General features: G+C 67.9%; 3 protein-coding genes across 3 annotated transcripts; 1 reads left to right on the forward strand and 2 right to left on the reverse strand.

The window, feature by feature from the left end:
- Positions 1 to 2: 2 nt before the first annotated feature.
- On the reverse strand, positions 3 to 5145 carry CHLRE_07g356850v5 (uncharacterized protein). Its single transcript, XM_043064672.1, has 10 exons — positions 4988 to 5145; positions 4598 to 4728; positions 4374 to 4478; positions 4099 to 4145; positions 3767 to 3821; positions 3520 to 3607; positions 2908 to 3073; positions 2506 to 2622; positions 1789 to 2001; positions 3 to 1598 (listed from the first exon to the last, which is right to left on the reverse strand). The coding sequence occupies exons 2-10, from the start codon at positions 4725 to 4727 to the stop codon at positions 1320 to 1322; spliced, it is 1200 nt and encodes a 399-aa protein (XP_042923240.1). The 5' UTR covers position 4728; positions 4988 to 5145; the 3' UTR covers positions 3 to 1319.
- A 100-nt stretch (positions 5146 to 5245) lies between these two features.
- Positions 5246 to 10547, forward strand: CHLRE_07g356900v5 (uncharacterized protein). The gene is made up of 8 exons (XM_043064673.1): positions 5246 to 6008; positions 6166 to 6544; positions 6725 to 6869; positions 7215 to 7320; positions 7620 to 7999; positions 8277 to 8396; positions 8543 to 8843; positions 9111 to 10547. The coding sequence occupies exons 1-8, from the start codon at positions 5367 to 5369 to the stop codon at positions 9903 to 9905; spliced, it is 2868 nt and encodes a 955-aa protein (XP_042923241.1). The 5' UTR covers positions 5246 to 5366; the 3' UTR covers positions 9906 to 10547.
- A 62-nt stretch (positions 10548 to 10609) lies between these two features.
- On the reverse strand, positions 10610 to 19185 carry CHLRE_07g356950v5 (uncharacterized protein). Its single transcript, XM_043064674.1, has 18 exons — positions 19006 to 19185; positions 18261 to 18651; positions 17977 to 18035; positions 17744 to 17837; positions 17070 to 17317; positions 16832 to 16927; positions 16473 to 16587; positions 16049 to 16229; positions 15659 to 15794; positions 15022 to 15386; positions 14333 to 14700; positions 13961 to 14197; positions 13461 to 13607; positions 13047 to 13215; positions 12671 to 12750; positions 11744 to 12380; positions 11445 to 11528; positions 10610 to 11218 (listed from the first exon to the last, which is right to left on the reverse strand). Exons 1-18 carry the CDS (start codon positions 19026 to 19028, stop codon positions 11178 to 11180), a joined length of 3471 nt encoding a protein of 1156 aa, XP_042923242.1. The 5' UTR covers positions 19029 to 19185; the 3' UTR covers positions 10610 to 11177.
- Positions 19186 to 19314: the final 129 nt, after the last annotated feature.

The following is a 19314-nucleotide window of genomic DNA, read 5'->3' on the forward strand; positions in this document are numbered from 1 at the left end:
ATAGTAACGTCCGTTTACATATTGGTATATCAAATCCTGTTCTGTCAACAGTCCAACAGTACGGCAAAGGCACGTACTAAAACGTTCCCCAAAGCACCCTAGCTGACTCCCGTCGTACTGTGTCCAATCTTGTAATGCCCGCCTCGTAGCGGGTGTGCGCCATCAATGACCTCAACAACAAACATGCACACACACGCACACGCGCTGTGCCACCGTGCGGCCTGGCCGCCGCCTGGCCTCGTCCTGAAGCACCGCAGGTGCATGCGCCGGGCCCCACAACGCCAGCGCACCGCCAACGCACCGGCCCCCACCCATCAGTTGTGCATCTGCCCCTGCCACGCACCCAAGTGAGCGCTCGGGAGGTGGCCCAGGAGGTGTACCGGGGTGTGTGCCGGGAGGTGTGTGCTACCGCCATCAATCCGAATGGCCTCACTCGCCCGTCGCCTCCCGACCCAACCAAACACACCACAGCCCCTGCAGTGCTCAAGCGACACACCAGTAGCACCCCCGCCATCTAGTCCGGCTGGTCGCTTCCCAATTCTATTCCGCCACACGAGTCCAACACGAGTTATTCATGCCGCAGAACAGGCGCCGTAAACCATACGCCCCAGTCGCGGGTTGCGCCCTTCCCGCCCATGCAGCCATGTTTCATGCAAACACACATGTCCCCGAGGACGTGACACTGACACCCTGTGCGTCTGCCGCACAGCCAACAAGCGTCCCACAAGACCCGAAAGTCAACCGCAAGTCGAGAGCTCAACACCCTATTACCCAACCAACAACAGAAAGCACCCGGCACGCAGGCGCCAGGGTCCGCGCATATGCTGTCGCCGCTGCTGCGACCCAGCCATGGGTGCGCACCATGCAGGGACGGGCCGCGGCCACCACCCCGGCGACCGAGCAGCCGCCCGTCTGGCACTGCTGCCGGCACCACAGCTGCAGGGCCGCCCCCAAAACGTGCGTCGGGTCCGGACGGAACAACCTCCGCGTGATAGCTCACGGCTGAGGCCCGCCAGCGCCTCCTTCCGCTGCTGGTCACATGATCACGCCGCGCCAGGAAGCCGCAGGTGACCCGTCCCCCGGCTCGCCGGCCCGCATCCTTGCTTCTCGCCGGTCGCCTCGCGGGTGCCTCCTCCTCCTCCTCCTCCTCCTGCTCCTCCTCCTCCTCCTCCCGCGAAGAGGCGACTCAGGGCTCAGGCTCTCCACCGCCTCCAGACCCCTCTCCTCCCCGTCTTGCATGGACGGCTACCCCGTAGCCGGCTTCTATGCAAAGCCACCGCCTCACTGCCCGCCTCACTGCCCCCGCCTCACTGCCGGCCTCACTGCATGCTGCTGGCCTCGCTGCCGTCGCCCTCCGTGATGGGGCGCAGCGTGGAGCTCATGCTCTGCACCGTGCCGCCCGGGCCGCCCGGCGTGAGGTCGGGGTCGGACAGCCCGTCGCCGCCGTGCCCCGCCACGCCCTGCACCACCAGCAGCGGGCTGCTGCTGTGGTGCGCCAGGTGGTCGCTGACGCTGCCCATGCCCACCAGACCCAGCAGCGAGCGGGCCACGGCGCCCATGCCACGGCTGCCCACCACCAGCAGGTCCACACCCTCGGCCTGGGGGGAGGGGAGGGGCGGCGGGAGGTAGAGATGTGGCACGGCCCCATACAGTAAGAACGACCCACCTGCGATAGCCCCTCCGTCCTGCCCAGGGCTCGGCATCTGCTTCTTCAACGCCAACGCCGCAACCAAGTTTCTACTACGCGCTCCTGCCAATGCATCCCGCGCCCCGCCCTTGTCCGCTCACCTTGCCGTGCTTGCACAGCGTCGCCCCCGTGTCCGCCGCCGAGCCGCCGGGCGGCAGCGCCGCAATGGTGATCTTGGTCTTGCCCACGCCCCGCCGCTGCGCCGCCGCCGCGCAGCGCTCCGCCACGTCGCGCGCGGCCGCCACCGCCGCCGCCGCCTCGTCCCGGTACTGCGCGCTCTGCATGGCCGCCACCGTGGCGGGCTCGTCCAGGACCTGGGGGGTGGGCAGGAGGCATGGGGGGGTGGTAATTACCAGCCCAAACTAAACCAAACCAAGCTAAAACGAGCGGAGCACAGGGAGAAGAGAGGGCGTGGGGTGAGGTGGGCGTGGGTTTGCGAGGGGATTGGGCCGATGAGATGCGCTCAGAGTCAGGCAGGTGGCAGCATTAGACTGCGCGTAGCTCGCGCCCGTGTTAGACACGCGTGCCAAACACGTTGCCAGTCTGCAAGGCTGCTTGGAGTCCCCCAAGCCGAAAGCCGCCCTTTTCACTGCTCTTTGTCCCCAACCCCACCTCCACTTCTTACCCCCTTCTTATCCCCCTTTCACCCCCTGCTCTCCCGCCCCATCCTCCAGTCCCTTCTCCCTCCCCTCCTCAACCCCCAGCTCGTCAAGTATCACTGCTTTGCACCTGTCGCCTCTGCCTTCGCTTCGCTAGCTCCGTTTGCTTTCGTTCAGCTTGGGCTGGTATCTACAACCCCCCGCCCCCCGCCGCCTCACCGGGAAGGGCACGGGGTTTCCCACCACCGCCAGCACCAGGTGGTCGTGCGGCAGCAGCACGTGGTCCAGCGCCCACAGCAGTGCGGCGTGCGCGTGCGGCGAGTCGTCGCAGCACACCTGGTGGGGGGAGTGGGGGAGGAGGAGGAGGGGGGCGGGAGGAGGAGTGGGAGGCAGGCGACACAGTGCTAGCCAGCATGTCTCCGGTGGGAGCGGCCGGGCCGGCTGGGGAGAGTGACCAAACGCACCTGCTACGCGCTACGGAACCTGCCGCCCTGCCCGACCCGGCCGCCAGCCGCCACCGGCCAAGCCGCGCCTCCGCATGCCCTGCATACCAGGGCCGGCCCCATCATCCCCCGTCACTTCCCCTCTTCCTCCCCCTGCCCCCTCCTCCCCTGCCCGCACCATGACGCGCTTGGGCTGCGCGGTCTGCGGCGGGTGCGCCTCGTCCGCCGCCATGAGGCCGCGGCCCAACACGGCGTCGTCGCCGCGCACCACCAGGGTGGGGCAGGGCATGTGGTGGCAGCAGTAGTCCGACACGCTGCCCAGGCCGATGAACGACATCAGGGAGCTGTGGGAGGGGGGGGGGCAGGGGGAGAAGGCGGGGGAAGTTGTGATGGGTGGGTGGGTCGTAAATACCAGCCCAAGCTGAACCAAAGCGAAGGGGGGAGGACTCGGGGTATGGGATGTCAACCGACGGGCGTCAGCAGGGGGTGGCGGCATGGGTGACGGAGGTGTGGGGTGCGGAGGCAGATGCGGTGCAACAGCGGCATTACCACCGGCAGCATCCCGTCCCCAGCATGCCACCATCCGCTCAGCTGGTGCCCGCCCCTGCTCCATCCCTTGACAAATTTCGTTCGGCCCGAGCATTACCCCACCCCCGCCGAGCATGGAGCGTAACAGCTATTCGGCTGATCGCGGGCTGCGTCTGGGCGTCTCAACTTTCTAATCTTGGAGTGGTGAAGCCAGCCCCCTTCCCCTATCCCTCCCCCGCCCCGCCCCCCCCTGGCTGCTCACCGCTGCAGTGCGCCCATGCCGCGGCAGCCCACCACCGCCAGGTCAATGGACTGCGCGCGGGCGTACTCCACCAGGCTCTCAGCAACGCCTGCGAGGTTGTGATTGGGAATCATTGGGGGAAACAGCAGCAAAGATACAGGGAGTGGTTGCGGAGTCCTGGGGCTGAGGTGCTGTGCACAGCTCTGACGGCCGGGTGTCGAGAGGCAGCGTACACTGCCTGGGTGCCACCTTCACGTGGCCGACCCACCTGACGCGCCGCCCGCCGCCGGCAGCGCTTTGGTGTGCACCAGGTCCCGGGGCACCTGTGCAGTGGCGGGTGGCGGGCACATTCATATACACACAAATACACACAAATACACACAAATACACACACACACACACACGCACACACACACGCACGCTAACAAGATACACACATGCTTCCGCCGGCCCCTGTAAGCGCTCCCCTGCAGCCGGCTTGTCGCGGCACGCCTGCCTGGAACCTTCCGGCCCACACCTGGACAGCCCCCCGGCCACATACCATACGCCCCCCGCCCACCTCCGCCCCGCACCCCACTACTACCCCGCCCCGCCCCGCACCTTGTTGTGTTGCGTGCACACCAGGTCCACCGCCGCTTTGAGCACCTCTGCGGGCGCGGACACCGGGTGCCAGGTCATGACAACTGCCCTCTGCTGCCCACCCCCTTCTTGCCTTCCACCTGCATGCTCACTACAAGCGCTGCCTCCCGCCAGCCCCTGCGGCGCCAAGCCCGCCACTGCAGCCCCACGTAGCTGCATGGCACGGCCCCGGAGGAGGAGGAGGAGGAGGCTGCCCACTGCTCGGGCCGCGCCCGCTGCCCGACCCATCCACCCACCTGCGGCGCTGTGCTCTTCCGCCCGCCGCTGGGCGTCCCATTGGTGCGTCACAGCCGCTACCGCAGCCCCAGTGGCCACGGGTGCGACAGGGTAGACGTTGTATGCTGTCGGGCGCGAGGCGAAAAGCGTGGGGTCAGCTTCCGATTACTGCCCTCGGCATGCCGAGCTCCCTCGCCGCATGCAACGTCCGCGCATGCCCCCGTCAGCCTGCATGTATCCTCACCTAACGGCGGCAACACCGTGACCAGGTGCAGCTCATCGCTTGGTCTTTTAAGATGTAACAGAGTCCATTCAAGTCCACGGATACTCTGAGGGCTCTCGTCCAGGCAAAAAAGCAGGCGACGAGGGGCCATCCTGTCCAAACAGCAAGCCGCGGGATGTTCGGTGAACGGCAAAGGAAAAGGCGTCGTCCGCCCGAAACGCCGAGAGCCGAGCGGGGTCTAACGCCCGCGCGGCCTTTTCGCTCTTGCCCACTGCGTTATGCGTGCAAGCTTTTGCAGGAAAGTTTGTCCACAGCGGCTCAGCGGTGCCGAGACAGGCCAACCGTGGCAGTCAACCCCCGCCCGATGACAGCACGCTACGGCTCTAGCAGCCGATAACTACAAACACCTGCCTGCTCAATTACGCACAAGCCCTTCTGGTTTGCTGTCTCGAGGGTGGCACCCGGTCTATCGTGTGCAGGGCATTTGCTACACGTTACAGTTTCAGCTAGTTCGACGTCAAGTGAGGCATATTGTTTATTTCACACAGCCAAGGACACACAAGTGAATGAGATTGGACCGTGATTTTCCATTCGCTGGTGTTTGAGACATCGCGGTGATATGCATGATGTGTGCATTCGCCCTGTGGCTCAGTATTGGCGTCAAACTTGCTTACTAGCTAAGGCTGTAGGGTGTGAAAGACCGTAATGGAACCAGCTGCGTGAGCACGGCCATAGTGCGGTCCCCGGCTAGGATGACGTTGAGCCTGCTATAAAATTACGAATTGTCTGGATGTTCGGGCATCAGCGTGGGGCAACTGCCGTGCCCCAATTCTCGGCTTTCAAGCCTGCGCTGGCGCTGCTTGCTGCGCTCATAGCGCTGTCGGGTCCCTGCTCACTGCATCGTGCCCTGGCGAGCACCACCACCAGCAGCGCTAGCGGATCGGGCGGTGCCGACGACGGCCTTCCCTCCGTGGACCGCCTGCTGGCGCCGCTGCTGCCGCTGCTGGTGCCGGACGCGCGCGGGGGCAACTGGCGACTGGGCGAGGACTTTGGCGAGCACCCCGCCGCCGCCTCCAGCGGTGACGCAGCCCGCCAGTCCGTCCCAGCAGCGGCTGGCGCCGCCGGCCCCAGCAGCACCGCGGGCGCCGGCCACGGCCGTGACGCCATCCGCGGCGGCCTGAACCCGGGCGAGCTGCGTGCGGCGCTGCGGGCGCTGGAGGCGGTGGCGCGGCTGCCTCGGGCCCGTGGGTCGCTGGGTCTGCAGCGGGCGCACGAGCTGACGGAGCCGCGCGCGCGGCCGCTGGCGGAGGCGCTGCTGGCGGAGCTGCCGCCGGCGGCAGGGGGGAGGGAGGAGGGGGAGGAGGGCGAGGGAGGGGAGGGAGGGGCGGGGGCCTCGGGGGCGGAGGTGCTGGCGGCACTGCGAGGCATACAGGTGAGGGTGTGGGTGGGCATGGGTGTATGTGTGTGTGTTGGGATGCGTGTATTCGCCTGTGTATGAGGTGCGGCTGATGCATGGATGTTCGGGGGCGGGCGTACCGGTGTGTTTGTGCCGCCTGTGTGTCTCACATGCCTGATGTGCCCTCCTGCAGGCGGGAGTGCGGTCACTGCTGGGGATGCCGCCCGACGCCTCCGGCCCCATCCTGGACATGATCAAGGGCGGCGGCAGTAGCAGCAGTAGCAGCAGCAGCAGCAGCGGCAGCAGCAGCAGTAGCGCTAGCAGCTACAGCGGCCCCGCGCACAGCTACCCGCTGCTGCGGCGTGCGGCGGTGGCGCGTGTGGCTCAGCTGTGGCTGCTGCACCTGCTGCCGGCACCGGCGGGGGCGGTGTGGGTGCTCAAGGCGCGGGTGCTGGTGCTGGATGTGCTGCAGCAGCTGTTCGCGCTGCACGCCGCCGGCATGTCCGCCCGCCGCGCGCTGGAGTTCCTGCACGTCAGCAAGGCGGCGGGGACCAGCATGTGCAAGCTGGCGGGTGAGGGGGGGCGGCAGGGCGAGGCGGGGCGGCGCTGGCACGGCAGTATGAGTTAGAAGGAAAGCATGTGGGAGAGGTCAGCGGGCATAGCGGCAGACGCACAAGGGGGTGGAGGCTGCATTGCCGTGTGTGCATTGACCCCCCCCTAATTCCGCCGCCCATTCCCCCCCCTCCCCCCAGAGGCTGCCGGCTGCCAGGCGCTGGACTTCGGCATGGGCCGCACCTGCCTCATGCGCGAGTTCGACGACCAGCCCCGCTGGCTCAACGCCTCCCACCACTGGGCCCACGTGGCGACGACCGCCGTGCCGCGCACCGCGCACCCGCTGTAAGGGGGAGGGGGGGGGGACCCGGGGGGCGGGGTGGGGGCGTGTATGTGTGTGTGCGTGTGCGTGTGTGTGTGTGTGTGTGTGTGTGTGTGTGTGTGTGTGTGTGTGTGTGTGTGTGTGTGTGTGTGTGTGTGTGTGTGTGTGTGTGCGTGTGCCGGGCACATGCGGTTGCAGACGGTTGCAGACCGCGGAGTGGCGGCGGAACACGAGGCGGTGTCCCGAGTGCGTCCCAGTTATAGTTGTGTTGTCTTGCCGTTGAGGTCGGGCCATAACTCCATCTTATGCATGTAGGATGACGCCCGCCCTCCCTGCCTTTTCTCCCCGCCCATCTACACCCCCTCTAGCGCCTTCCTGATGTACGGCTACCCCCGCTCTGCCAACAAGGCCCGCACCTGCCCCCAGCGCCTCAGCCTGCTCAAGAAGATGGGGCTGGACTTCTTCGCCAACGAGGTGGGAGGGGGGAAGGGGGCGTGTCTGGGAGGCCGCGCGGGGGAGGGGGCGGCTTACGTAACAGCAGTGCCTGTTCCGTGGACTCCCTGCCGCCTATCTGAACCCCAGCCGCACCACACGCCTCTGTACTCCCCCAACCCGTTAAACACCCCTCCCTCCCCCCCCCATCCTGTACCGCTTTTCCAAACATCCCTGCAACCCCCCGGACGCCGTCGGTCATCGGTACGCGCAACACCACACCTGCTGTCTACTTCGCTACACTTCTCTGTACCAATCCTTGCAACCCCCGACACACACAGTACACGGTGTACAATGACGAGGTGCTGGGGAGCAAGTCCATCACAGACCGCTGGGCCGCACCTGCGTCGGCCGGCAGTAGCAGTAGCAGTGGTAGTGGCAGTAGCAGTAGCAGTGGCGCGGAGGGCTCGGGCCGCGCCGCCGCCGCCTACGCCTCCTACGTGCTGCACCTGAGCGCGGCGGGGCGGGAGGGGCCGGCGGTGGTGGGCCCGGAGGCGGCGGCGGCGGCAGCGGCGGAGGCGGACGTGGCGGCGGCGGCGGCCGGCGGCGTCAACGCCTCCGCCTCCTCCTCGCCCTCGGGCGGTGTGTCCCGGCGGCCCTACAGTGCCGTGGTGCGGGGCACACACCTGTGCAGGAGGTTCGCGTACGCCATTGCGCTGCGGTGAGCCGGAGTGTGTGTCGCTTTGTGGGGACTGCAATCCCGCATGGCACCCAAGGATCAGGAACAAATTAGGACTCGTGGTCGCGAGCAAGGGCGCGTGGACCCAATTGAACACCCCAGGGGCACTGGGTGGTTGGGAGCACAAGCACCAGCCGGCCGCAACGTGCCGCCCACCACCCGCCTCCTGCCCATCCCCCTGGAAGCCCCACGCCTGACTCCACCCCTCGACCCCGCACCCCGCACCCCTCCACTCTCTCCCCGCTCCCACCCTGCACAGCGACCCCGCCCAGCGGCTGCGCAGCCACCTGTCCTTCATCGCCGACACCTACCTGCGCAGCTACGTGCGGCGGGGGGTGCTGGACGCCTTCGCGCCCGGCCGCAACGCCACCGACTGGTGGTGAGCGCCTGAGGGGAGGAGACAGGCAGGAGGAGATGGGTGGGGGAAGGAGGAGGGGGAGGATGGCTGGGAGAGCAATCAGACATGCCGCTGTGTCGCTTCCGGACTTCTGATGCCAACGCAACGCCCCCTCCTCTCGCTCCCAGGCGCTACTTCGCCCCGCCCCTCATGGACAATTACCTGGTCCGCAGCCTGGGCGGGGAGGGCGTGTTCAGCCTGCCCTACGGGGCCATTGGGGGGCAGGCGGGAGGAGGAGCAGGGGGAGCAGCAGGGGGAGCAGGGCAGCCCGAGCCAGGCGCGGCAGGCGCAGCAGACGGGGCCGGCGGTGAGGGCACGACCTCCTCCGCCTCTGCGACCGCCTCCTCCTCCTCCTCGCCCTCGCCTCCGCCCTACCTGGCGCTGGCCGAGGCGGTGCTGGCGCAGATGGATGTGGTGCTGGTGCTGGAGGTGAGGCAGGGAGGGAGGGGAGGGAGGGAGGAGGTGGGTGTACGGGGACTGCTGCCTCGCACACATATCGGACTCAGACTCGGCCTGAACACGCCCCCCCCCACCTCTGAGTGTTCCCATCTGCCGCCACTGACCAACGCCACCGCCCTCCAATACTCATGAATGTGACCCCCACCGAACCCCACTAGTGCCGCCACGTGCTGCCCCCCTTTTCACCACTCCGTTCTCCATGATCGGCTGCCCCCCCCCCCCTCCATGGCTGTGCAGTCCGACCCGGCACTGAGCACCCGCACCACCACCTACGGCCTGGGCTGGGCGCCCTCCCTGGCTGACTTCACACTGCGCCGCTCCTCAGCAGCATCGCACGCCGCGCCTGCTGCAGCGGCGGGCGCCAGCGGCAGTAGCAGTGGCAGTAGCAGTGGCAGTAGCAGCGGCAGTGGCAGTAGCAGCAGTCCCCAGTCCACGGCTGGGGGCTGGGAGGCACTGCTGGGCCCGGACGGTGGCGGCAGCGGTGGGCCGCAGCAGGCGCGGCGGCGGCTGCAGGGTGGCGGCGAGAAGCGGGGGCGACGGCGGCGGCGCGGGCGGGAGGAAGCTGCTGAGGAGGAAGGGCAGGACGAGGAGGAGGGTGCCAGCAAGGAGGCTGCTGCTGCGGCTGCTGACGGAGCCGGCGAGGCCGCCGCCGCCGCTGCCGCCTCCGGCGGTGGCAACCCGCTGGTCCACCTTCTTCCCACCCTGTCCGTCATCAAGGAGTTGGAGGCGGGCGCCGTACAGTACGACAACCTGTTGTACGGCTGGGGGCGGCTGCTGGCGGCGCTGGATGACGTGGTGTGGCGGCTGGCGGCGGCGGGCGGGCGGGAGCCGGTGCCGGGTCTGTTCGCAGAGGGGGTGCGGGGGGCGGGGGAGGACGGGCAGGAGGTGGAGGTGGCGCCGCCCAGGTGCGGCTACCTGCACGCGGCGGAGGGAGGGGCGGCAGGAGGCGGGGCCGGGGGCGGGGGCGGGCAGGGAGGGAGGAGGGCGGGGCGGCGCGCGCAGCGGGGGCTGCTGCCAGCGGAGTCGGGCTAGGCGCGTGCGCGAGCCGTGTGTGTATGGATGGCGGCTGGGAGCTGGCTGGGTGCTTGACACGGGTGCGTATGGAGGAAGTGATCCCGGGGGCAATTATTCGGATGCCGGCGTGCGTGCGGGGACTGTGGGCTGTGGGGAGGTGGTGACGCGTGCGTACTCCTGACCACCACGGCGCGCTGTGATACCTGCGCTGGGGATGAAACTGTGAGATTGCCATGTGGAATGGGACAGGCGGGACTTGTGGAACGGGGGCGTTATTATGGTTACAGTGAGGCTTGCGCTGTTCGGACAGCGCAGCAATGTAGGCCACCGGTATGTCAGTCAGTCCGCAACGGGTGGTGTAGCACTCTTTAGTTCCCCGCGCTAGCCCAACGGTATTTGACCAATACTAGCAAGTGTTGTGCGCCTAGGCCGGCTGGTGGAAATATCTCACCGCCCCACATGGGCTGTCTTAAGGACAGGGGCCCGGCATCGTATCCCCTTCCACACACACAGCTGACCCGGCCCCCCGCACCAGCAGCGCAGCAGTGGGGCGGCCGCTAGCGCGCAGCACGCCGTGTAGCGCATGCCACGTCGTCTATCTCTGATTGCTTATTGTCGTGCGCAGTGCGGTTGTGACGGCTGGTAGCTAGCCACGTTGCTAGTGTGCTGTGCGGTGCACGGCCCCTGCAACCCCCCGCCCTGCCGCCTGCCGGCACCGCTGCCCTAGTTCGAGCCAGTCTCATGATCACGACCCCTCGGCAACACGACCTATCCTGTAATGCCCAGCCAACAGGTGCACGCCCCAAGCATACGAGCTACGCACACGCGCACGCCGGGCAAAACAACACCCCTATTATTAACCGCTTGTGCGACCAGACGACCATAGGTAGGACAGCAGCTAGCAGCGATGTATGGAGCAGCTAGCGCCCGCCTCCCGTCAACAACCCTTCGCGCCAGCCGCAACAAAACCTGTACAAAATAAAACTTGACTGCACCAGCGGCCAGCAGCTGCACTTAAGATTGCCTCCATGGCCTCATTACCGGTATTGTTTGCTGCGGCCGCTGCAATCATCACAACCTCCCCACCTTTTCACCGAAGCAACCCAGCCACGTCATATATACACTGTTTGCCACAGGGCTCGCAGCAGGCGCCCCCGCCACCTGCCAGCCAGGCGGTGCTGTTGGTCCGTGCGGGCAGTCTCATCAGTGGTGGGCTGGCAGTGATGAGCTGCCGCCTCAGAGCGGCCCCTGAGCGGCTGCTCGCGGCGGCGGCTGCGGCGGCTGCACTAGCTAGGCGGCGGAGCGGCGCAGACCCATCACGCGGTCCAGACCTGTGGGCGGGTCGGGGCATGTCGGGGTGGGTGTGCCAGGAGAGCACACGTGCACGTGTGTGTGAGGGTGTGTGTCCAGGCGTGTTGGGGCTGCTGTGTGGAGGTGTGGGCGGATGAGGGTCTGCGCCTGCCATCCGCTGACCCTCCTCATGTCTGGGTCCACGAACACACACATGTGCCTAACCAACCGTGCACCCACCCCACACCCACACCCACCCACACTCACCTGTGCTGCGGTCGTGGGGGATGCGCCGGAAGGCCAGTGCCGCCTCCGCCTCCGCCTCTGCCGTGATGCGGGCCAGCCAGGCGTCTGCGGGTCGCGCGTGTGCATACATGGGAAGACACACACACACACGTGCACCCAATCAAGTACTGCTGCTGTGGAGCACGAAGGAAACGTTGGCGTGAGCTGTGTGCGTTGTTCCGGGCTACTGGCATGGCGAGAGGCAGCTGCTGAGCAGGTGCAGTGGCGCGGGCACAGCGCAGCACAGCAGTAGCAGTAGGTCTCAGCCCAGCAGCACTCACCCACGGTCTCTCCAGTGGGCAGTAGCGGGTCGTCCTCCTCCTCATCACCACCACCCACAGCCCCGGCCGCGCCCGTCCCGGCCGAATCCGCATCCACGCCCGCATCCGCCCCCGCCCCCGCCACCTCCTCCGCCACCTCCTCCTCCACCGCCACCTCCTGCTCCGCCACCTGCTCCTGCTCCGCCACCTCCTGGCTGCCAATGCCGCTGCTGCCCTCCTCCGCCGCCTGCAGCAGCCGCCGCACCTCCTGCAGACTGCGCCGACCACTGCCGCCCATGTCGTCAACGTGACCGCCGCGGCCGTGGAGGGGCTTCTTGTTATTATTGTTGTTATTGTTGTTGTTAGGTGGCGAAGAGGTTGGCGGCGGCGAGGCGGGCAACGGCGGCGGCTTGGGCTGTGGTGGCGGCGGCGAGGGCCGGGGCGGCGACGGCGGCGGCGAGGGCGGTCGCGGCGGCGGTCGCGGCATGCGCGCCTGGCGCTGCTGCTGCTGCTTTGCCTTGATGGCCTGCGTCTGGTTGTCGATGCGGTCCACCAGCCAGGCGCCGGACACCTGGTCCTGGATGCGCTTGAGCTGGGCGTCCCGCGCCTGGAAGGCGGCCTGCGTGGAGGCGTTGCCGAACTGCCGCTGGTCCAGAGCCTGGAGGGGTGGGGAGAGGAGAGGGAGGAGAGGGGTGGAGGAGGGGAGGGGAGTGGCCATGTGTGCACGCACACACACACACACACACACACGGCCCTAACTCTGCATTGCATACACTGTCCTACGCGTAATGTTTCCTTGTGCTCTTAAACACACACACACACACACACACACACACACACAAGTGCGCGAGCCCGCCTGCAGAGCACCACTACTGCCCCTGCCGCCCCTGCTGCTGCCTGACCCCCCGCCCCCCCCCCCGGGCTGCCCCCCCCCCCTGTGTGCCTCACCGCCAGGCTGCGTGCGGAGCTGATGATGGTGTTGACGTCACTCAGCTGGTACACGAACTGCTGGAGCGTGGTCACCAGGCCTGTGTGAGGGGGGTTACATTCATGATTAATTAAGAAGTGAAGTCGTCGGGGGGAGGGAGGGAGGGAGGGAGGGGGAGGAGGGCGGTGGAGTAATGAGGGTTAGGGAGGTAAGAGGGGGGGGACAGGGGCAGGTACTGTTGGTGTACATGGGGCTCTCCAGCTGCAGCGGCCCAAGGCGTGTGACACACGGTGTGGACCCGCCTCCCACCTGCCCCAGCCCCAGCCTAAGCCCCGCACACCGCAACCGACACGTCGGCGCCACTGCCCACACACGACCACACACGCCCACACGCACCGTCAGACGCCGCGAAACGGAAGTTGATGCGCACGAAGTTGAAGTTCCAAACGAAGCGGGTGGCGAACGCCCTCTCCGCCGCCGTGAGCGGTCCGTTCTGCTGCAGGACGGCGCGGGTCTGGTTCTTCTGCTGCTGGATGGACAGCCGCTTCAGGCTGGCCTGGCCCGCCTGTGTGGGGGCGTGAGAGTTTTTTGTTTTGGGGGGGGGGGGGGTGCGTGGTTACAACCATGATGAATTACGAAGTGAAAGAAATGAAGTTGGGGGGGCAGGTGTGCAGCGTCCAGTCATCACGAGTGCTCGCTCCCGGCCCCCAGGACCTCCCGGGCCCCACACTCGTATACACAGGCACACACACAAACACACACACACACACACACACACACACACACACACACACACGCACAGGCCCTCACTCGGAGTATGTGTCCGTAGGTCTGTGCCCCCGCCTGCAGCGCCTCCGCCGCCTTCACGCCGTCCGGCCCCGCCGCCGACCTCAGCGCGGGCGAGCCGGCGGCGGCGCCCAGAGCCGCAGCCGCCGTGTCCGCCTGGTCCACCAGGTCCTGGGGGGGGGGGTGCAGAGGGGGGCGGAGGAGGGAGGAGGCATGTGTGGGGGAGGGGCGGGGGGCGGGCGTGTGTGTGTGTTTATTTGGGGGGCCCAGGCTGGGAAGCGTGGTGGGCTTGTGCTTGAGCAAGGGAGTGGCGGACCCCATCGGTCGGTGCGTGTGCGTGTGTGGTGATGGGCGGTGAGGGGGTTGGCACCACTCCACCCCACCCCGCCCCACCCCACGTGGCCGCCCCTGCCTACAACGCAGCCCCCATCCCTCACACACACACACACGCACACAAATACACACACACACACACACACACACACACAGCAGCAGCAGCAGCCCCACACAGCAGCAGCCCCCACCTGCAGCCCGCCGTCCAGGGCTGCGGCGTACTCGTCCGGGTTCAGCGCCGCCGCCATCATGGCCGACACCGAGTCCAGGAAGCCGGGGTCGGGGGCGTCAGGGTCGGGGGCGGCGGAGGCGGAGGCGGAGGAGGAGCGGGTGGTGGGGCCGCTGTCATCGCCGCTGTCGCTCGATGGGGAGGGGTCGGAGGGGTCTCCGGCCAGGTGGCCCAGCAGCTGCAGCCCGGGCTGGTCAACCTGCGGGGGCGGAGCGTGTGTGTGTGTGTGTACGCAAGGGCGCGCATGCAGGCTTCCCAAACCGCCCTCGCAGCCCTCCCCTACCCATCTCCCCCTTACGCCATCCCCTTCGCCCCCCCCCCTGCTTGCACGCACCCGGGTGAAGTCCATGGGCTGCAGCGGTGTGCCGGACGCCGCCAACACACCCGCGCCACCGCCCCCAGCGCCCCCCAGCAGCGATCGCCGCATCTCCGCCGCACGACCCGACGGCTCGAAGTCGGGCAGTGAGCCGTCCGCGGCGCCGTACAGGGTGAGGCGGCTGGTGGTGGCGGCGGCGGCGGCGGTGGGGTCGTTGGAGGAGCGCGTGGAGGGCATGTCGGTGCTGCTGCCGCTGCTGCTACTGCCACTGCTGTCGCCGAACATGGCTGCGCCGCTCTGTCCCTTGCTGAGGTCACACAGGGCGTCCAGCACCGCCTGCTTGTCCACACGCTCCGGGGGGGTGCCGGCAGGGGCGCCCGGCCGGGCTGGTTGTGGGGAGAGGGAGGGAGGGTTCGGGGGTGGGGGGTGAGGTGGGGGGTGAGGTGGGGTGAGGTGAGGTGAGGGAGGGAGGGATGGTGTGTGGATGGGACACTAGGGGGCAGTGCGTGTGGGGCGCGAGGGGCTCCTGCAGTGTCGCCCCTTCCTCCCCCTGGCCCTGGGCCGCGCCCTACACACCTGCCCCCTACACACGGCTCGTCCTGGCCCCGCAATGCTGCCGCCGTGGCCGTCGCCCCTCCCTCCCCCCCCTCCTCCAACTCTCCGCCTCAGCTTCCACCTCCCGGCCTCCACCGCCCCACCCCACTCACGCATGTATCCGAAGGGGTCGCCGCGGTCATACACAGACACATCGTTGGAGCAGGGGCCGTTGTAGGGCGGGCCACCGCCGCCGCCACTGCCGCCACTGCCGCCGTCACCGGTGCCGCCGGTACCGCCCGTGCCGCCGCCACCCACTGCGGGCGCCGGGACGCCAGTGCTCCCCCCCGCGCCGCTGTTGGTGCCGCCGCCGGCCGGTGCGGGGGTGCCGCCGCCGGCTGCGGGCGCGGGCACACCGGTGCTGCCGCCTGCCCCGCTGTTGGAGGTGGTGGTGGTGGTGGTGTTGGGTGCGGCCATGGTCATGCGGGTGCGCACCGTCACCTCCAGCTGCAGCGCGTACGACACGATCTTGCCGGGCCTGTGTGTATGGGCATGGTGGGACGTGGTGGGGGGGAGGGTAAGGGGTTGCGATGGAGGGTGTCGTAGATGCCATAGTACCATGGGGGTATATGTGTGTATGTGTGCATGTGGGGTGGTATGTGTGCATGTGGGCGTGTACGTGTGTGTGTGTGTGTGTGTGCGTGTGCGTATGTGCGTGTGAGCCATTCAGGCAACAGGTGGACCCCCCGACCGGGCCCTCCTCCCTCCCTGCCTCCCTCCCTCCCTCCCTCCCTCCCCCCCAGCCCCCACCACACGAAGTTCATGAGGATGATCTCACTGCCGCCGATGAGCAGCTCCACCCAGGGCAGCCACACGCTGATGCCGGGCGGCGGCGTGTAGGGCAGGCCAAACAGCTCCTGGATGTTGTCGATGCGCTGGATCACAGCTGTGCGGGGGTGGGGCGGGGTGGGGTCGGGCGGTGGGTGGGCGGTGGGGGTTGTCCTCAACGTTCCCAACAAGAAACCGTGGGGTGATTGGTTGCGACACAGGCGGAGCAGGGGCGCGTGGGCGGGCGGGGTTTTGAAGGGCAGGCAGGTGGCGGCGGGTGCGACCCGGAGCAAATGACACGGGTTCAGGAAAACACACTGTGCGCACGTCTGAACCCCATCCCCCCCTGCCCCTCCCCTCCCCCTCACTCACCCGCCACCGCGTCATCTGCCAGGTCGCTGTAGGACTTGAACACGGTGGTGGCGGTGATGTTGACGGCGGTGCCGGCCGCGGGCGACAGAGGCAGCCCGCCCAGGGCCGCCAGGCGGGCGGCGGAGGCGGCGCCGGTGGCGGCACCGCGGTTCACAATGCGGTCACGTGCGGCCTGCTGCGCCTGTGTGTGTGTGTGTGTGTGTGTGTGTGTGTGTGTGTGTGTGTGTGTATGCGCGGTGCGGGTGTAGTTGTGGAAGGCAGGAAGGGGGAAAGGTTTGATACTGTGCGTGCGGATTGCGCGGGCAAGGGGTGCGCCGTGATCAGTGCATGAGTAGGCGTACCGGGGGGACCACCCTGGCCACGTACGCCACCACTCACCCGTCACCACGTCACGTGATCATGTCACCTTATGTCACGAGCTCACCATGTCTATTTGCAGCTGCGGCGGCAGGGCTATGGGCGCCGTGGAGTTGGCGGGGGTACCGGGCGGCGGCGGCGGGCACAGCACCAGCGTCCAGCTGTCCAGCTGCAGCGTGCGGCTGCGTGAGGGGCGGAGGGGTGGGAGGGGCGGGAGGGGCGGAGGGGAGGGGCGGGAGGGAGGGTGCGAATTAGTGCGTGCGTTATGGGCCGCTGTGCCCTGCGCTATGCTGTGCTGCATTTGGTTCGCGGACTGCCTGCCTTGAGGAGTGCTTACACGCATGTGTGTAATACACACACACGCGCGCACACACACACACACACACACGTACACGCACACACACGTACACACACACGCACACAGACCTCTGCCAGCCCTCCCCCAGGTCTGCCAGGCGCAGCACCCAGCGCGCGGCGGAGGTGGCGTTGGCGGCGGCGAAGGCGGACAGGGGGGTGGCGGGCCTGGGGGGGTGGGTGGGGGGGTGGGGGGTGGGGTAGGTGGGTGTCATGTGGGTGTCAGGGCATGGGAGCCACGGTTTGCACACCGCCCCACACCCCACCCCATCCACCCCACCCCACCATACCCCGCCCCCGCCGCCCGCACCTGTAAATGCCGGTGAGGTTGCCGGCGGCGTGTGGTGTGTCCACTGCCAACACGGCGCCCGCCGCGTCGCTGAACCCCAGCCCCAGCCCCTCACCCTCACCCCCACCCCCTCCACCCCCCGTGGCGCCCTGCCCCTGCTGCAGCCCCTTCAGCAGCGCCCGCCGACCGCCCGACATCGAGGCCAGCTGCGCGGCGGTGTACGGCGTGTCGGCAGGGGCGTGGCTGTACGGCAGCCGGTACAGCGCGATCTTGGGGGGGAGGGGTTAAAGGGAGGGAGGAAGGGGGAAGGGAGGGGATGGGGGAAGGGAGGTGAGGAGGTGTATGGGTAGGCTGAGGGATGGGCGGGAGGGGGCAAGGGAGGGGGGCCCCAACGGGTGGCATGCGCGAGGGCCGTGGCCACGTGTGTGCGCGGCGTGTCCCCCTTCCCCTCGCCCGCCGAGCATGCAAGTGTCAACAGGTCAACAGCTCCGCCGCACGGTCTTCCCGCCGTTTGCCGTTGGGCGTGTGGTGTACGTAAGATTATAAATACATGCTGTTTGGTTTTGATATGCATTCCAGCACGGAATGCGCACCCTGCGGTGCTGATGTCACGGGGCGCACCCTTGATTGCACCAACCCCTCCCTCACCCCCCCCTCGCTCCCTCCCCCACTCCCCACCCTCCCTGCCTACTCACCACCAGTGCCCCCACACGCGGGTGGGTGAAGGCCAGGTCGCGCACCTCCACAGCACCCACAGTGGGACCCAACTGCTCCTGGACCAGCAGCGTGCTGGCAGGGCGGTGGGGGGCAAGTGGGGGTGGGTGGGTTGGGGGCAGATGCGTGTGTGTTGGGGGGGAGGTAAGGGGGTTAGCGTGTGTATGTGGGGTGGTGAGAGAGGCCCCCCCGCATCACACACCGCGCCACTCACCTGATCACGCTGCCGGGGCTGCCGCCGGGAAAGGACACGTCCGTTGTGTACGACATGCACTGAGGGGAGGGGAGGGATTTGGTTGGCAGCGAGAGGGGAGGGAAGGGGAGGGGCGGAGTGGAGGGCTGGTGTGTGTATGTTGGAGCGCACTTACTTACGGGTGTGTAAAGCTGGGCGCATGCACCCCTCCGCCCCGCCTGCACAGTCCCGCCCCACACTCCATGCCCGCCGCCCGCCACCCACACTCCACACTCCACACCCACGCACTCCACACCCACACCTACTTGCATCGGCCGGACGGCACCGTCCTCCCCACCATCACCGCCACCATCACCGCCATCGCCGCTGTAGTCATCGCCTCCCGCCGCCGCCGCCGCCAGTGCCGCAGCCACCGCCTCAGGCGTAGCAACGCCCGCAGTAGTGCCGGCGGTACCAGCAGCAGCAGCAGCAGCAGCAGCAGCAGCAGCAGCAGCCGGAGTGTCAGCGGCGGCCGGAGCGGCGGCGGCGGCGGCTACATCCGCTGTGAACGGGGTGCCGCCGTCACCGCCTGCCGCTGCCGCCAGCGTTGGGAAGAATCTGCCTCGGCCGCGGCCCCCGCCACCGCCGCCGTCGATCAGCAGCATGGCGACCAGCAGCAGCGCCCACACGCGCTGCTGCTGCTGGTGGCGCCGCCGCCTTTGCAGCAGGGGTGTGTCACCCATACCGCGCTACCGCTGGTGATCGGCGACTGAACCGAGGCGAGCGCCGAAGGCGGAGGTAACGTGTGTGTGGGAGGGAGCGAGGCGTGTTAGGTAGGAGGCTGCTTGCCCCGTCACAATAAGTATGGGCAGGCCCACATAGGCGACGTCTTAGCTAATGCCAACCTGCAAACGCAAAGCTGCCTGAGCCAAATCGCCGACGCGGGCTCATCGGCCTGTGCGCTCTCGGAGCGGCACTGCCTCGAGCGAGCGCCTCCGATACTCGCGCCGGCGGCATCCGGCAGTAACGGCCGCGGCGTTTCGCAGTACAGCTCATTCCCATGGAACGTACTTCGCAGTAGCAAGCAACGGCATTTCGCAGCAGCTGCGGCAGTAAGTACGTCTGCCGCGCAGCGCTCCGGCGCCCCCTGCCCCTCCCGACCACTCACCTGGTCCGTGAGACAGCTGCGGCGGCGGCCCCCGTGTGTGTGCAGTGTGCGTGCTCGCTCACTCGGTCGCGGCCTGTGCGATGAAGAAAGAGAGTGATGAGAGTGATGGCGACTGCGTGCGGCAGGGCGCGGCAGCAGCAGCAGCCTGGCTGGGGCGGGGGTGGGCGCGGTGCCGGCATGCAGCCGCGGCACCCGGGAGCCATGGAAGCGAG

Source organism: Chlamydomonas reinhardtii, chromosome 7 (assembly GCF_000002595.2).
Source record: "Chlamydomonas reinhardtii strain CC-503 cw92 mt+ chromosome 7, whole genome shotgun sequence".
Taxonomy (NCBI): Eukaryota; Viridiplantae; Chlorophyta; class Chlorophyceae; order Chlamydomonadales; family Chlamydomonadaceae; genus Chlamydomonas; species Chlamydomonas reinhardtii.

Bases quoted from the DNA above. Each gene is read 5' to 3' on its own strand.
- CHLRE_07g356950v5 (XM_043064674.1), bottom strand. From the start codon at position 19,028: ATGCCGTTGCTTGCTACTGCGAA. The intron at 15,387-15,658 runs GTGGGGGCTGGG...CCATACACACAG, and splicing joins ATCCTCATGAACTTCGTGTG to GCCCGGCAAGATCGTGTCGT. The intron at 13,608-13,960 runs GTGGGGGCTGCT...CCCCCCCCCCAG, and splicing joins CCCTGGACGGCGGGCTGCAG to GACCTGGTGGACCAGGCGGA.
- CHLRE_07g356900v5 (XM_043064673.1), top strand. From the start codon at position 5,367: ATGTTCGGGCATCAGCGTGGGGCAACTGCCGTGCCCCAATTCTCGGCT. The intron at 6,870-7,214 runs GTAAGGGGGAGG...CACCCCCTCTAG, and splicing joins CCGCGCACCGCGCACCCGCT to CGCCTTCCTGATGTACGGCT. The intron at 8,844-9,110 runs GTGAGGCAGGGA...ATGGCTGTGCAG, and splicing joins ATGTGGTGCTGGTGCTGGAG to TCCGACCCGGCACTGAGCAC.
- CHLRE_07g356850v5 (XM_043064672.1), bottom strand. From the start codon at position 4,727: ATGGCCCCTCGTCGCCTGCTTTTTTGCCTGGACGAGAGCCCTCAGAGT. The intron at 2,623-2,907 runs GTGCGGGCAGGG...TCCCCCCACCAG, and splicing joins CGCAGCCCAAGCGCGTCATG to GTGTGCTGCGACGACTCGCC. The intron at 1,599-1,788 runs GTGAGCGGACAA...CCCTCCCCCCAG, and splicing joins CGCTGTGCAAGCACGGCAAG to GCCGAGGGTGTGGACCTGCT.